This window comes from Leptodactylus fuscus, chromosome 1 (assembly GCF_031893055.1).
Source record: "Leptodactylus fuscus isolate aLepFus1 chromosome 1, aLepFus1.hap2, whole genome shotgun sequence".
NCBI classification, from domain to species: domain Eukaryota; kingdom Metazoa; phylum Chordata; class Amphibia; order Anura; family Leptodactylidae; genus Leptodactylus; species Leptodactylus fuscus.
Window position 1 is genome coordinate 121,178,745 of NC_134265.1, and position 15,525 is coordinate 121,194,269.

At 40.3% G+C, this 15,525-nt stretch overlaps 1 protein-coding gene across 1 annotated transcript in view; it reads right to left on the bottom strand.

Moving 5' to 3' along the window:
- Positions 1-15,525, bottom strand: part of SGSM1 (small G protein signaling modulator 1) — a 132,151-nt gene that overhangs the window by 56,850 nt on the left and 59,776 nt on the right. Inside the window, exons 4-6 of the mRNA XM_075276576.1 lie at positions 4,794-4,956; positions 2,242-2,394; positions 1,823-1,890 (exon numbers count right to left, since the gene is read on the bottom strand). Coding sequence (XP_075132677.1) covers positions 1,823-1,890; positions 2,242-2,394; positions 4,794-4,956 — 384 coding nt within the window. The remainder of the gene's footprint in view (positions 1-1,822; positions 1,891-2,241; positions 2,395-4,793; positions 4,957-15,525) is intronic.

Consider the following 15,525-nt stretch of genomic DNA (forward strand, 5'->3'; position numbering starts at 1 on the left):
TGTGAACTTTCTTTTTAAAGCGCTGCAGGAAGAATCCATGGGGCCCTAGCCTGAAAAAGGAAGGGGGGAGACAAAGAGAAAAGGAATGAAAGGTAGGGGATAGGGCAATGTTCTCAGAGCCAAGTTTGGAGATTACCAGTTGCGCATATTGCATCTAATTTGTCCCCATCGTTTTATATGCAGCAATTAGGTGTTCAATGTAATCAGCAGCCAAATTTCTGCACAGTCTTCAGTTTAAGAGGGAGACAGTAGTATCGCTGATTGCCAACCTTCTCTTTATGACATAGAGACAGCTGTCAATCACTGATAGGACTGCCACCTTGCAGCATTCTTTTAACACATTGGTGGTCACCCACATCACACATTAAGATGTTCCCTCATTAGCCCATCACACTTTAAAATGTCCCTTCTTTGGCCCATCACACATGTGGACAATATAATACATTGAAAAAGAAATGTAAGAAAGTTGAAATCAAGACCTGTTTCCCAGAACAATGGGACAGCATTGTCCCACTGAATCTGGTTTAAGCAGTATTGCTTCCTTGACTTTATAGCAAAGAGAGAGCAGATATCCCAATGAATTAATGAGAAGTAATAGTAAATCTTTTTTCACAAAACTATGTATAAATCTGCTAACTTCTTTCTGATCTATAACATGATGCCCACTGATTGTATTGCAGCTTCTGGTGAAAGGTTCCCACTAAGTGGACTTTTTCTAGTGGAGCAGATGGATAAATGAAAAGTTAGGACTGTGGGTCTAGCGTCATGTGCTGCAAATTAAATGAATGAATAATAAAATACACTGAAGCTTTTTCCACACAGTGCTCTATCAATCTAAAGTACTCATTGCCTCCTGTCCTGAACTTCGTTACCCACAGATAGGACTGTATATTAAATAAATATGAGATATCCAATTATATTGACCTTTTCTTAAAATATTAAAGGGGTTGTCCCATTACAAGAATCTTATCTATACTGCTTGTTAATGTGGATGTAAGACTTTTCCTAAATACATTCCTTCAGCAAAACTGCTTTGTTTGTCCACTATCTTACTTTATCCAATTCATTGTTGACACAGCCCTTGTCTTATCTGCTCAAAAGTCAAGTGATGTAGCTGCCTGCTCTCAGGGGGGAGGGAGGAGGGGCTAAGTGCATGGGAACCAGCCTGTGTTTCTAGCTATTTCTGTGTCTACATCACGTGACCTAGCTTCCTGCTATCAGATAGAGGAGCTGCTTTCATTTTTGAACTCGTCTTCTGTTCTCCCAGTTATCAGGCTCGCTAATTCAATTATGTTTATTATGGCAGAGACAGGCAGTCTCTGTATGTAACACAGAATGGAGTTGCTCCTGCCTGTACGTCATAGTCCAATATTGTGCATATAGTGTTATTTGAGGACCTTTGATGACATCACAGGCCCTTCAGATGCCCCATAGGATCACGCTATGCGGTGGGCGGAGCTACAAGCTAATTTGGGGGCAGAGCTAAACGACAGGTTGCATGTGAAACCTCGCCCACCAAATGACACAAGAAACCAGGAAGAAAGAAGATTTTACAGCAGTGAAGACTGGTGAGTATGTGACGTGGGCATACCCCTTTAAGTACAAATAGGCAAAATCTGAATGTAGACAGAAGACAAAAAAGCCTAATTCACTCGAGAAAATTGTGTTTTTAACTTATTAAGCTAAAAGAAAGGTTCTAAAAGCCAACTGTTAGTCTTAATACATCGGGATACTTTGTAGTGATAATTCAATTGGGCCACGTTAATGAAGCAATCTAATTAGTATTTCTGAAAACATCAAACTTATGTAATAGACTGTGTACCTAGCAAAGAAGCAAGTATCGGTCCTTCCACAGGATCCATTAAAAGTGCTTCCTTCTCATAATATTTGCTGTTAAAGAAAAAAAAATAGTACAAGAAATTCAGAAGAAATCTTAACACATAATAATACAGTTTCACCCATACTTCTAATATATTTGCAGGATCCTACTGATAAAATGTATTCAATATAAGTGTTTAAAACCATTTGGAGAATTCACAGTTTGTTACTTTCATTGTTAATTCTCCATGGCCAGTCATGTCAGTCTATACATGAATGCTGAACTAAGTAATGACAAATCAATTGCTAGAAATTTTATTCATCAGCAATACAATCAGAATATCCAAGGCTGTTAACGACCAAAAATCCATTAAAAACTCAATAACAGTGCCTGGTTAGGTCAAAGGAAAATTATGCATTTACCTGGAATTTTCTACTAGGTGAAGAACAATTTTATCTAACACTTTCTCAATAAGTGCTGTACGAATCCATAGATGTTTGATGGCCTGTGGTGATAGATTAGGAAGCCTCTGGTTCTTGCGAACAGTTTCCTGGGCACCTTGCATTTGATTCTTTCTAAAAATAAATGTCAAGGAGATCAGTCAGAGAACAGGCAATAAAAAAATGATGAACTGTTTTCAAGAGACCATGGAGCCCATCGTAGCATCCATTCAGTTATGTAACGTGCCAGTCGATGATTGTCATTTTTCCTTGTATACATGTTTTTGATTGAGATGTAGATGTGTGAGGTCTTCTTTATAGCCACCCTTTTAGAATATAGCTATATCAATATTTATATATAATTATTATTATTTTTATTTTTTTTGAAAGGGGGAGGAACACAAGGAAAAAAGCTATTCAATTACTGTTTACTATTGTTGGGCATTTAGATGCTGTTCATTATTTTATTTAACCCCTTTCCAAAAAAGGCAAATTTTATTTATTTCCTTTCCACCTTCTAAATGCCATAACTTTTATATTTGTTCTGTTCACATAGCCATATAAAAGCTTTTTTTTTCTGCAAGAAAATTGTACTTTATATTGGCACCATTTAATATTCCGTATGATGTACTGGGAAGCCATAAAGAAATTCCAAAGAGGGTGGAAAAAAACTTCAACAGCATTCGCTTTGCAAGAAAAAAAAAGACAGATTACCTTTATTATGTGGATTGGTATGATTACAGCAATACCAAATTATAGCTTTTGTAATGTTTTAATATCTTGAAGAAAAAAAAATTAAACATTTTTCAAAATAAAATGTTACAATATTCTGACTCTTATAACCTTTTTATATTTCCATCTACAGAACTGTGTTAGGGCTTTTTTTTTTTTTTTTTTTTTTTTTTTTTTTTTTAAGAGCATTGAGCTGATGGTTTTATCAAAGGGATCCTATCATTGAAATGCAATGTTTTGTGACTAACACGTAGGAATAGCCTTCAGAAAGGCTATTCTTCTCCTACCTTATAGATGTCTTCTCCTCTCCTCCTCTCTTCTGCGCCGCCGTTCGGTAGAAATCCCAGTTTTCGTTGGTATGCAAATGACTTCTCTCGCAGAACTGGGAGCAGGCCCCAGCGTCAAACAGCACTAGGGGCGTCTCCACCTTCATCTTCTTTAGGAACGACATATTCACACGTCTTCTTCACGAAAGCCGGGATTTCTACCAAACAGCAGTGCGGAGAAGACGCGTGAAGAGGCCGTTCCTGAAGAAGATGGAGGCGGCGTTGGAGAGTTCTCTCGCATCATTGGGGACGCCCCCAGTGCTGTTTGAGCGCTGGGGCCCGCCCCCAGTTCTGCGAGAGAACTCATTTGCATGCCAACAAAAACAGGGATTTCTACCGAACGGCGGCACAGAGAAGACATCTAATGGTAGGAGAAGAGTAGCCATTCTTAAGACTATTCCTACGTGTTAGTCACAAAAAATTGCGTTTTAATAATAAGATCCCTTTTGATCACGTTTTAATTCAAACTTTTTTTTTTTGGGGGGGGGGAGTGGAGAGGGGAGTGAACGAACACTGGTGTTTTGCACCTTTTGTTTGAGGCCCCACATTGCAGAAATGCAGGTTTTTTGTTGCAGATTTTGTTGCGCTTTTTTGAGCCAAAGCCAGGAATGGATTGAGCAGAAGATAGAAGTACAGGAACTTCCTATATATTTCCCATTCCTTTTGTAGCCATTCTTGACTTTGGCTCAAAAAAACCACAACAAAATCTGCAACAAAACAGCTGCATTGCCGCAACGGGGGGCCTTAGCCTTTGATTACTTTTTTATGTTTATGTGTTCACTGTAGTGAATAAACACACTTAAATTTTAATCGTTCTGGCATTCCCAAATGTGGTAATGCCTAATATATTTAATTTTTTTTTGGTTTATTTTTTTTATATCTCATCTAGGGAAAGGGGGTGATTTGATTTTTTTTTTTCTTTTTACACATTTTTTAAAATATCTTCCAAAGCTTTTTAATCCCCCTAAGGGGTCTGATCCCCGATACCAGACTGGAATTCATCTTAGCTTTTATGCCTTTTACAGGCAAGCAAATTGTAGCCAAACATAACACTGGTGCTACATATCTTCACAAACAGCTCATTGTACATAACATGGTTGGGCTATAACACTAGACAACAAGCTTGAGTGTAATTTCTGTCTATGAGAAGCAAAAATGAAAGATTCCAGTGGACAAAAATTGGATCACCGAGCAGTGGAAAAACAAAGCCTGGTCAAATAAATCCTTATTTCTGTGCCACCATGCTGATAGGAAGGTCCGAATTTGGCACCAGCAGAATGGCTGAATGAGCCATTTTATTTTTATGAAATGCACAGATGTAGCAATCTTTAACTTGACAGTTTATTATCACAATTTAGGAGATACTTACTTTTAACTTTCTCAAAGCACAGTGAAAGCAATATTGTTCCTTTTATTTATATTTGCTAAAAAATTATAAGCGTAGTGAAGCATTATCTGGAAAGGGAAATTTCTTACTTGCTCTCTAACAGCTGTTCAAGATCCTGTACCTTCCTGCACAACTCTTCTGCAAGAGGAAAGCTTTTTCCAACCTTCATAAATAATGCAGCAATTTTGTTGCTGCGCAGAAACCCAGCAGCCCTCCGCCTGAGACCATGAAGAACACATGCTTCCACTGCAGCTGTAATTACACAAAGGAAAACTTTCAGGAAGTTGTATGAATATACAGTATGTATCAAATATTTGGACTTTGCAGGTAATACTTTTCCTTTCTTGTTCACACGGGGGCACATTTACTAATCCAGTCTAATTCTGGATTTCAAACACACAATAGAAAGATTTGTCAGTGTCTGATTCTGGATTATAGATCTGGAGTATCTTTAGGCTAAGAGCCCACATAGCGGGCCGCAGTGAAAAAGAGATGTGGGAAAAAAACGCATCAGAAATGCATGGCGGTTTTTTGCACAGTGCTTTTCACAGAAAGTCTGCAGAGTTTTCCTCTGAGGACTTTCTGCTTTAATTTTACCTATGGGAAAACTGCCCATGTTTCCGTAGGTATAATTGACATGCTGCGGCTTTCAAAAATGCAATGGTTTTGGAAATTGTAGCATTACCACTGAGGGCCCCTGGCCTTAAGATCAGTTCTTTAAATTTCTAATGTTCAATAGTTGTTTTATTTTGTGCCAGTATATTGGTGCAATTGCAGCACAGACTGTCATTGTTTTTCAATAAACCAAATCCAATTCAACCTGCACCCTTGTCAGACAGGGTGGAAAAAAATGCATGAACCTAAGGATCAACGTAGCAAAAAAAACGCTGCAGAAAAAAATGAGCAGTAACGCATTGCATTTTTTTCTGCAGTGTTTTTCATTGTGATCTTGCAGAGTTTTCCTTTGCGGACTTTCTGCCCCTATTATACCTACGCAGAAAACGCCAGCATTTCAGCAAGCATAATTAAACGTGAGCGTTTTTGAAAACACAGCTTTTCCATTGCAAATTTTTTTTCTCACCCCATGTGTGGATGGGATTAGCCAGAATCCCATCCTCTTCGCAGATACTGTTAAACGCTGCATTTTTGCAACATGAGGCCCCAGCTTAAAACACATATTAAATGTGATATGCACCATGTAAGCGGACACATTTAGCCTAGTAAATTGCCCCTGTAGTATCAGTTGTGTGCACTTTTTATGTAATGTAAATCTATTAAGTACAAAAAAAAATAATGAGCAGCAGAAATGACGCCTGCTTGTTTCAAAACTTCAATAAAAAACAATATTAATTCCATATGTTCAGATTGTGTTTATTTGGGTAATTTTATAAACTCTCAGTTATACCTTTAACAGATGCTGACACCCACATCTTAGTTGTACATCAGTTTAGAAAATTATGAATCTGAGAAAAACTTCAGTATGTGAATCATTCATAAATTTGTTTTATTTGTCAAGTGCTACAATGAGCAATTCCACAGTTTAGTCAACCCAAACATAAAAGAACTAGAATTGTGCCAAGAGTAACATTATCACAAGTGGTGGGTTGACAGTTCAACATTCCAAAACACCTCCATTTGTCTTAAACAACACAGACGAGTCACTATAAACTATCATTCAATGACGAGGACATGACTACAGTATCTCACAACACGGCCCTCTATCAGCCACAGAGAAGAACTGCTCTGCCATATTAGCCCTTCAATATATTACATTAACCCATTTGCACTGCATTTTTTTATTTTAATTTTTGATTCTCTGTCTTCCAAACCCATAACTAGACTTATTTTTCTGTTCACAGAGCTCATCTCTAATCCTTATCTTAATCAAACTGATACAAAATATTATATATAAAAAACAATCCGGTCTGTCAGCACCCTGTATGGATGGAAAATGTCCTTTTATTGGAAAAAGCAGTACACCATGTATCGGTCCACACTGGGACCTTTCTCAAGTGCACTTGATAAAGGTCCCAGTGTGGACCGATACGTGGTGTACTGCTTTTTCCAATAAAAGGACATTTTCCATCCATACAAGTTGCTGACAGACAGGATTGTTTTTTTCTATTGCAAACCCTTTTGCCTGGAGAGGGGTTCCTGCCGTGCAATTTGTGGAATGATCCCCAGATTTGCTGGTGCTGCTGCAATTATTTTTCTTTTAGATATATATATATACATACATCTCAAAGAAGGTTAGGACAGATCTGCAACCACATCATCCAGACACACAAAGATAACAATACAAACATTAAGATGTGCCCCTTTTATTTTCCCCTTCCCCTTTACAGCCTGATCCACAAAGTAGGTTGGAATGTCTTAAAATGCTTATAAGGGCACTTCCTCTTAAGATACAATATCTGACAAAGAGGGACATGTGAGCCAATGTGTTATGGTCGGCTTCTTCGTGGACTTCCCCACCATTACAACTGGTGTTCTAACTTTGAATAAGTAATAACTATGCTTTTGTCTATCCCTCTATTGATTACACTGGTGTACCAAACCCTTGCTGACCATTGACACACTTGTCTTATCCATATTACTGCGTTGACCTCTGCTTGTCTATGCCTCTCCCTGTTTTTAACTAGAACTTTTACAGCAACTGGACTCTGACCCTGACCACAGATTGCAGTCTGGGTGTAACATTCAAATATTCTCTAGAATAGAGTAGAATAGAATAGAAACTTTATTGATCCTCATAGGGAATTTAGGTTTTCCACCAGCTCCAGTAGGACACAGCCAAACAAAATATTAGCAGGATACAAGTACAATATAGTAGCAGGGTACAACGTACAAATATAGTACATATGGATTGAATATCTAGCAAATCTACTGATAATAGGAAACCCCCCCCCCATCCCCTCCTCCCTGTCTTCTTGTAGTGGGCAGAATAGGTTAGCCAGGAAGGAGGAGGAGGGTGGAGGGGATAGTAATGGGCGGGATTGATACAGTAAGATAGTGAAGGTGGGAGGGGCTATTAATGGGCATGAGAGGGAGGGGCTAGGCTTAGTGAGATGGAGGGTTTTGTAAAGGAGTGAGAGAGGAGTGGGGCCTGAGTCAGAGGTAGTTAATGTAGACACTACATAGGAAGCTGCACAGCAGGAAGCTATCACCTCGTAAACAAAGGGAGAGAATGCCAGCAGCAACCAGAGACACTTAGAAATCACTCCAAAAACTGCTAAAGGTATATGGGTGTATTTATCAACCCATTACTAGCACTAATAGACCTTTCTATTTATAAAAAAAAAAAAAAAAAAAAAAAAAAAAAGATTTTTTTGCCCAGACGACCCCTTTAAGCTTCCACAGGGACTTCAGCCTCCTGATAGACTTCTATTCATCGAATTTATGCCCTGCTATTGAACCTGTTCTTTTGATCAGCTTATCCAACTTTTTTATGTCCCCTGTCCTAATGTTACCACCCCATGCTGAAGCAATGTAAAAACAAAATGTTCTCTAACACCAGCTGGTAGAAGGTATCCAGCAGTTCATTATATACTTCAAAGGACCTCAGTTGCTGGAGAAAAAAACCCATTCTAGTAGTCCCCATCTTGTATACTTTGTCAGTGTTCAGCCTCCAGTCAAGTTTGTCGTCCTGAAAAATTCACAAGGATTTAAAGGACCTAGTTCTCTCATCCTCCTGGTACTCAATTTTGATTGGAGAATCAACCTCCCTCACCTCCCCAAAGTCAAATACCATTTCCCTGATTTTGGCAACATTCAGGATAAGTGCATCCACACGGTTCCACACTGTGAAGGACCCCACTACATCTCTGTAACCCTTATCATCCCCTCCAGTAACATACTCAACTACAGCTGAATTAGTTGAGAACTTCTGCAAGAAGTACGAGCAGAAGTCATATTGGAAATTAAACGTATAAACAGGATAGAGCAGACCTGGGCATTGTATGGCCTGCGGGCCAAAACTCTATCTCTGACCGGCCCGTGTGAGCTCGCTGTACAGGCAGAGCTCCCAACCATCCAGGATCCGGTGGGACAGTCCTGATTTTACTCTGCTGTTCTGCTGTACCAGATAGATTACAGTTTATCCTGCTATTCTCCTAAAGTGTTTTGCTGTTAACAAACTTTGTTAGGGTAGGGTAAAAGGTAGATACTAAATCATAGTGGACTAAAGGACCTTTGATGACGTCATGAACATGTGATCAGATTTTTGTGTGGATGGAGCTATTTTGGCTACTACAGGACAGTGCAATATTGCACAGAAAGAGGAAGCTGCTGAGAATGGAGACTGATGGAAGGTGAGAAGAGACAACAGGAAAGACTTATTCCATTCGGCAGGGAGAAGATTTGCGTGAAGGTCTGACTCCCAGGGGCCTGTATAAGAGGGTGACCCGGGAGTAGCATCCTAGAGAAGAATTCTGTAAAGAACTGAGAGTGCACACAGGGAAGAGTCAGAGTGGGAAAGGACGGACTCAAGGAAAGAAGAGGGGACAAAGAGAATTTCCGCAGAAAGGACGTAAGTTGACTGTACTCCAGCCAGGATAGATAAAGATGCGAATGAGAAGCGTGCAGCTGGACCAACGGAGGAAGCGGCATATACCCAGCGACCTGCCTAAGTCTAACGTCATTTCCACTTCGGAAGCAAAGGAATCTATCTACAGAGCAACCTGGGGGAAGGGGGGGGGGGAGTATAGGATTGCGAAAGTAAGGACTAAGAGGGCCAGGGACTCTAGCCACTCTCCCGCTGGAGCACACCAAATACCAGGTCTTAAGGAAGTGCGAAGAGAGGAATGAGTGCATGACAGATCCCAGGCGATATTTCAAGTTATGCATATAACTGCTACCCCTTTGGACAACCTTGCAGCACTTACTTCAGTCAAACCACAACATGCAACACCAGCTCTAGTTATTCCACATACTGCAGCATTTGTGCCCAGTCTGCATTTACCTCTGCCTTCACGTTATGATGGTGTTATGACCCGGTCTCAGCAGTCTCGGCCTGTTAGGTTCAGGCGCAGAGTGTCCGGACGGCATTCAGCGCATGAACCACCTGATGCACGGCAGGGGAGTGTTCACACCAGACATGCAGTTTCTGCTCTGGCACTTGGGCGTGGATCACGTGGTGAGTGGCCTGGTGGATCAGTGCCTGGTGTGTCTTGGCCTCTGAAGGGGTTAAGTTCTCTGCAGTGCTGAATACTTTACAGGCCATGGTTCGAGGCCTTCTCCTTACTATATAAGGTTGTTGCACATGCTATCTGATGCCGGTCTTAAACGTCTGTTCCTAGTGAATGTCTGTTGTCTGAAAGCTGCTACCATCTGCATCCTGGCCCATCCAGTTTCTTGCTCCTGTTCACACAGGACTGGTTCGCTAAGTATTGAGCTTGTATCCAGACATAGTGTTCCGGGCGCAGCGAGCCCTAGGTATTTTTCTGTTTGGAAGTTTGGAATTTTGGTAGGGGTTTTTTGTGTGTGATCCTAAGTTCTGTTTTTTCCTATCCCTTGCTTAGTTCAGTTATTCTGTGTTTCACGTTTATTCTCTTCCTATGCTTTTGTGTACTCACGTTCACCGTTAGTCCAAGTCTGGACATCCGTGGGGGGCTTGTTCTGTATCTGCCTCTCCTTCGTAAACGTGAAGCTAGGCAGGGGCTCTATTTCCCTTTGCAGGTTAGCTACTTCTCCGGCTGTGCTCGTGCCCCTTCAGGCAAGTTAGTCGGGCCCACGGCTACTTCTAGTTGTGCGAGGCAGGGTGTAGGAGGATCCACACTAGAAGTCGCAACTGCTCATACTTATTATTGTTTGTTTTTATATATGTTTTTCCTGTACCATACTGAGAAGTTATCAGTCCGGGGCCAGTCCGTGGTCAGGGATCCAGAGACCATAACAGATGGAGATCCAAAAGCATGTGGTGAATTCGTGAATCAGTGCCTAATTCATTCTGAGGTATTTATAGATCAATGCAAAGAGAAAATATTAATTTAATAGGACTGTTCTGAAATCTAAGCCAGAGGGCTTTTTAATAAATGTGAACATTAAGTATATTTCAACCCATGTTGGTATATCAGGTAGGAGCAAAAGTGCATGGCCAGCAACTGAACAATGTAATATACGGTATAGAATATCAAGCTATCAAAATTATTTTCAGTCAAGCTTCATAAAGAAATCGGATTTAATTTGCTAAAATGAAATCTTATAGAATTTTATCTTTACAGATAACATCTTTGCATAAGTAATCACATCTACTGACTCTAGCTACTGGTTATATATAGTATATAAATATATACAAAATATCATATATATATTAACCAGTAGCTAGAGTGTGGAAAAAAAAAAAAAAAAAAATATATATATATATATATATATATATATATACACACACACACACACACACACACACACACACACACACACACATATTATATATATATATATTAGTAAGCCGATGGCTGGTCAGGTAATGGAGGGGGTGTAAATCTCGCCCAGACTACTAAGGTGGGTGAGATGAGAAAACTCCAGAAGGAATGTTTGTTCTTAGCAGACAACTTTCATCTGCTGAGCATTTCGGTAAATGCTCAGTATTGGGCTGGATTTTTAGGAATGGCAGGTAGGTTGGTAGTGGGACCTGTCATTCCACCCCCCTCCAGTCCACACTTTGGGGATATTCCGGTAGCAATTCAGCTGCAGAGAGTCTGCTCACCAAGGGAGCTTAAGAAGTCGGGTCCAGCAGCAGACTGTGGGCAGAGCTTGGTTGCAGAGCCAACAGAGAGGTCATATTTTTGGAGCTGTGTCCTGAATGATTCTACTGATCTAATGATTCTGTTATTCTAGGTGAGGAAACCTATTCTATGTTTAGTTAGAGCCTAGCCGGGCAGGTATTTATTTTTGTATTGTTTCCTTTTGCTGCTGCACTACCTTTTTGAGTGAAAATAAACTCTACCTTTGTTTTGGACTAAAGAAACTGGACTTTTGTGTCTATGCCACCCCACCTAGCAACCCCAGACCCTGACATATATATATATCTACATATACACACACACACACACACACACACAGTACAGACCAAAAGTTTGGACACATCTTCTCATTCAAAGAGTTTTCTGTATTTTCATGACTATGAAAATTGTAGATTCACACTGAAGGCATCAAAACTATGAATTAAACACATGTGGAATTATATACTTAAAAAAATAGTGTGAAACAACTGAAAGTATGTCTTGTATTCTAGGTTCTTCAAAGTAGCCACCTTTTGCTTTGATTACTGCTTTTACACACTCTTGGCATTCTCTTGATGATCTTCAAGAGGTAGTCACCGGAAATGGTTCACTTCACCCTGTGTGCCCTGTCAGGTTTAATAAGTGGGATTTCTTGCCTTATACCCCAAACCACCCACCCCACCCCCAAAGGCAACACTCCGAATCCAACTCCTCCCCCCCCACACACACTTTACTAGCTTTGGCAATGCCAAATATCTATTTGGACGTGCCAATAAAGCTTGTTTGATTTGATATGTAATAAAGAGAAATGACACAGTGGAAAAATAGCATGGTACAGGCTTACTGAAATGTATTTAATAATTTGCACAAAAGCCTTTGTTGGTGATGACAGAGTTAAGACGCCTCTTGTATGGAGAAACTAGTCACAGCCACTGCTCAGGTGTGATTTTGGCCTATTCTTTCACATAAAACACTCTTCAAAGTCTGACAAGTCTGTGAGCTCCTTTTATGAGCTTTACTTCCTTCCATAGATTTTCTACTGGATTCAGGTCAGGCGATTGGCTGGGCCTTTCTAGCAATTTTATTTTCTTTCTCGGAAACCAATTGAGAGTTTCCTTGACTGTATGTTTCGGATCATTGTCTTGCTGAAATGTCCACCCTCATTTCATCTTCATCATCCTGGTAATTGGCAGATTCTTTCAGGAAAGTCTCAATGCATTTGTTCATTCATCCTTCCTTCTATTATATGAATTTTGCCAGTGCCGTATGCTGGCAAAATTCTTATAATGGCCCACACCATGATGTACCCACCTCCAAACTTCACTATTGGTACAGTGTTTTTGGAGTTATATGCAGTACCTTTTGTCATCCAAACAGGGCGAGTATTATGGCATCCAAAGAGTTCAATTTTGGTCTCATCTCACCAGACTACATTCTACTATACTATATATGTTTTAGCTCTACATTGGTTCCCTTCTGTGATTAAAATATTAGGTGTTTGGAACACCTCCCCTCTGTGATTTGCACTAACTGAGATCAGATTAAAGAGCAACAGATGTGGTCTGCAGGCACAAATTTAGCTGATGTGTGCCTGCCTATTGTAGTTGACTGCAATCCTATTACCAAGTCTTGCTACAAAAGATATATTGTTCATTTTACTCCAGTAAAATTACATCCAAAGGGATTTTCATAGTCTCCACTCTAGGGCCACTTTAACCATAGGTGCACCGGGCTCTATGGTTGCAGGGGCCCCCTCATCCATCCTGGATTGAGCGGGACAGTCCCACATTTCAGGTTCTGTCCTGCTGTTCTGGGCAGCAGGCAGTGATTTCACCTCTATGTGTGCCCTTAGAACACAGATAGCAGTTGAATACTATAGTGGAGCATGGAGCTATTTACTCCATGCTCCATTATACAGCCTTCGGCTGATAATGTCTATGGCAGGGGCAGGGAAGCGCAATGAGCGCCAAGCCAAAGACATTATACTATAGTTGGAGCCTGCAGGTCTGTGGGAATGCGGTTCTTTGAGTATTTACATTCATTTTTTTCTTTAATGTAACATTAGTGTTTGAGGGAGGCAGGGGAAATTAAGTTTTGGGGAAGTATTGGGGGCCCCACTTTCAAAAAGTTTGCGCTGGGCCCCCCCAATGCATTAAAAAGGCCCTGCTACACTCTACTGTCAGCAAGATAGAAACATTTATCAGCCTTGGATTCAGCATGAGAAGACATCAGAGGAGCTTTATTCATTCAGAGAAGGCGTCTATATTGTGCTTATGGAGGCTATGTAAATAATATCACATATGACTGCAATCCACAAAATTCACCAAAGCTGTTTAACCCCTTAATGACCAATGACGTACCTGTATGAATCTTTATTTTAATGAGCAGTTACCCTTCTAAGTATAATTGGGTCTCACAAAATTATATGAAGTGACGATGTCATCTATGAAATTTTTTGGCATTGAAGCGTCAAATATAGCCTCATAGCGCCTCATGTAATAAATGTTCAGTAATCTTGTAAGTAGCAGCAAATTGCACCACGTCCACCACGTGAGTTATGTGATCATGAAAGTGTACCTGTGAGGTGCCATGTCTGTGTACCCTAGGAGTAACACTATTTCTGGTTATTATTTGACTTTGATAAGACACTTGTACTATTCATTTATACAAAGTCTGTTGAAATGACAGTGCCCATATAATGCAACAATAGAAAAACAGAGCTTGCCCCTAAAACTGACACTTAACTTGCTCACCCATCAATTTGCTACTTACATTCTACTTGTAGTATTTTATAGGATGCAAGATTTTAAAGTGCTCTAAATATTTCTGACACTCATTTCTCTGGTACGTATGTGCGTGCAAGGAGTACAATGACATGGCTCCTTTCTCTCATTATCACGACTCTTACATTTAATTGCTTACTTTGTTTCCTGCCTCCTCTAATATTTCCAGTGCTCCAACAAATCCCATCGGCAAACAGGATTAGCTGTACAGATGCTGGGCTGTTTAACAAGGCATGGAAATGTTTTCATTTACAGGGTTTTCCAGCAGGATTCACTATAACATGTAATACAGGATTAGCTGCCTTTCTTTTGTACCTAGACAACTATACACTGCAGCTTTAATCATTTGCAGATCTTTTTTACCCCATACATATTTAAAACATAGTTAAAGGAGGTGGTTATGACAATAAAAACCTTGATGGAAAGATACTACACAGGTTTTTATATTATTGTTTACTGTCTGTCATGGTTGGCCTGTAATGCTTGTTTATTACAAGGGATTACGTCAAACATAAATCATATTTAACATATTTTAAGATTGGCTGAATCCACTGATGGACAGAGAAGTTCCCATTCATTCCAATGGAATCCCTGGAGATAGCCTAAGTACAGCACTTAACTATTGTCAATGTGCCTCTGTCCGCCCACCGGGTCTCTGTCCTATTCCCCAGAGAAACTACATAGGGGGCGGCTTCTCAGCAGTCAGTTAAATTTTAAAAGCAAACTTGGTGTCCGTATGCAGCGTCTCCGTGGGGAAACGTTTTTGTTTTTTTTGGCCAGACACAAAAGTCGGACAGGCAGAACGTTACCCTGCGGAGAGTCTGCAAACAGACAACGGGGGTTTGCTTTTAAACCCCATTCAAATTAATGGGTTTTAAAAATGATTCCCGGGAAGCCGTCCCCTATCCAGTTTCTCTGGGAAATAGGACGGAGACCCGGCGGGCGGACACGGATGCAAGTGTGAACAACACCTGATCCTGTTGAAGTGAATGGGATCAGGGAGAATCTGTCCACAGCAGGTTCAGAGCTGCTTTTCCTGCTGCTACATTCACAGAATAGGTTCTCAGACTAGTGGGTGGTGGTCTTAGTGGTCAGACATCAACCGATCAGCAATTTATTTTATATCTTATGTCATTGGTTCAAATCTGACCAAGGACAACATCTACAGGGAGTTTGTATGTTCATGCCATGTTTTCTTGGGTTTCCTCCCACATTACAAAGACATGCTCATAGGGAATATAGATTGTGAGCCCTATATGGGATAGCAACTAGCAAAGTCTGTAAAGTATAAGAATATGATGGCACAATACAAGTAA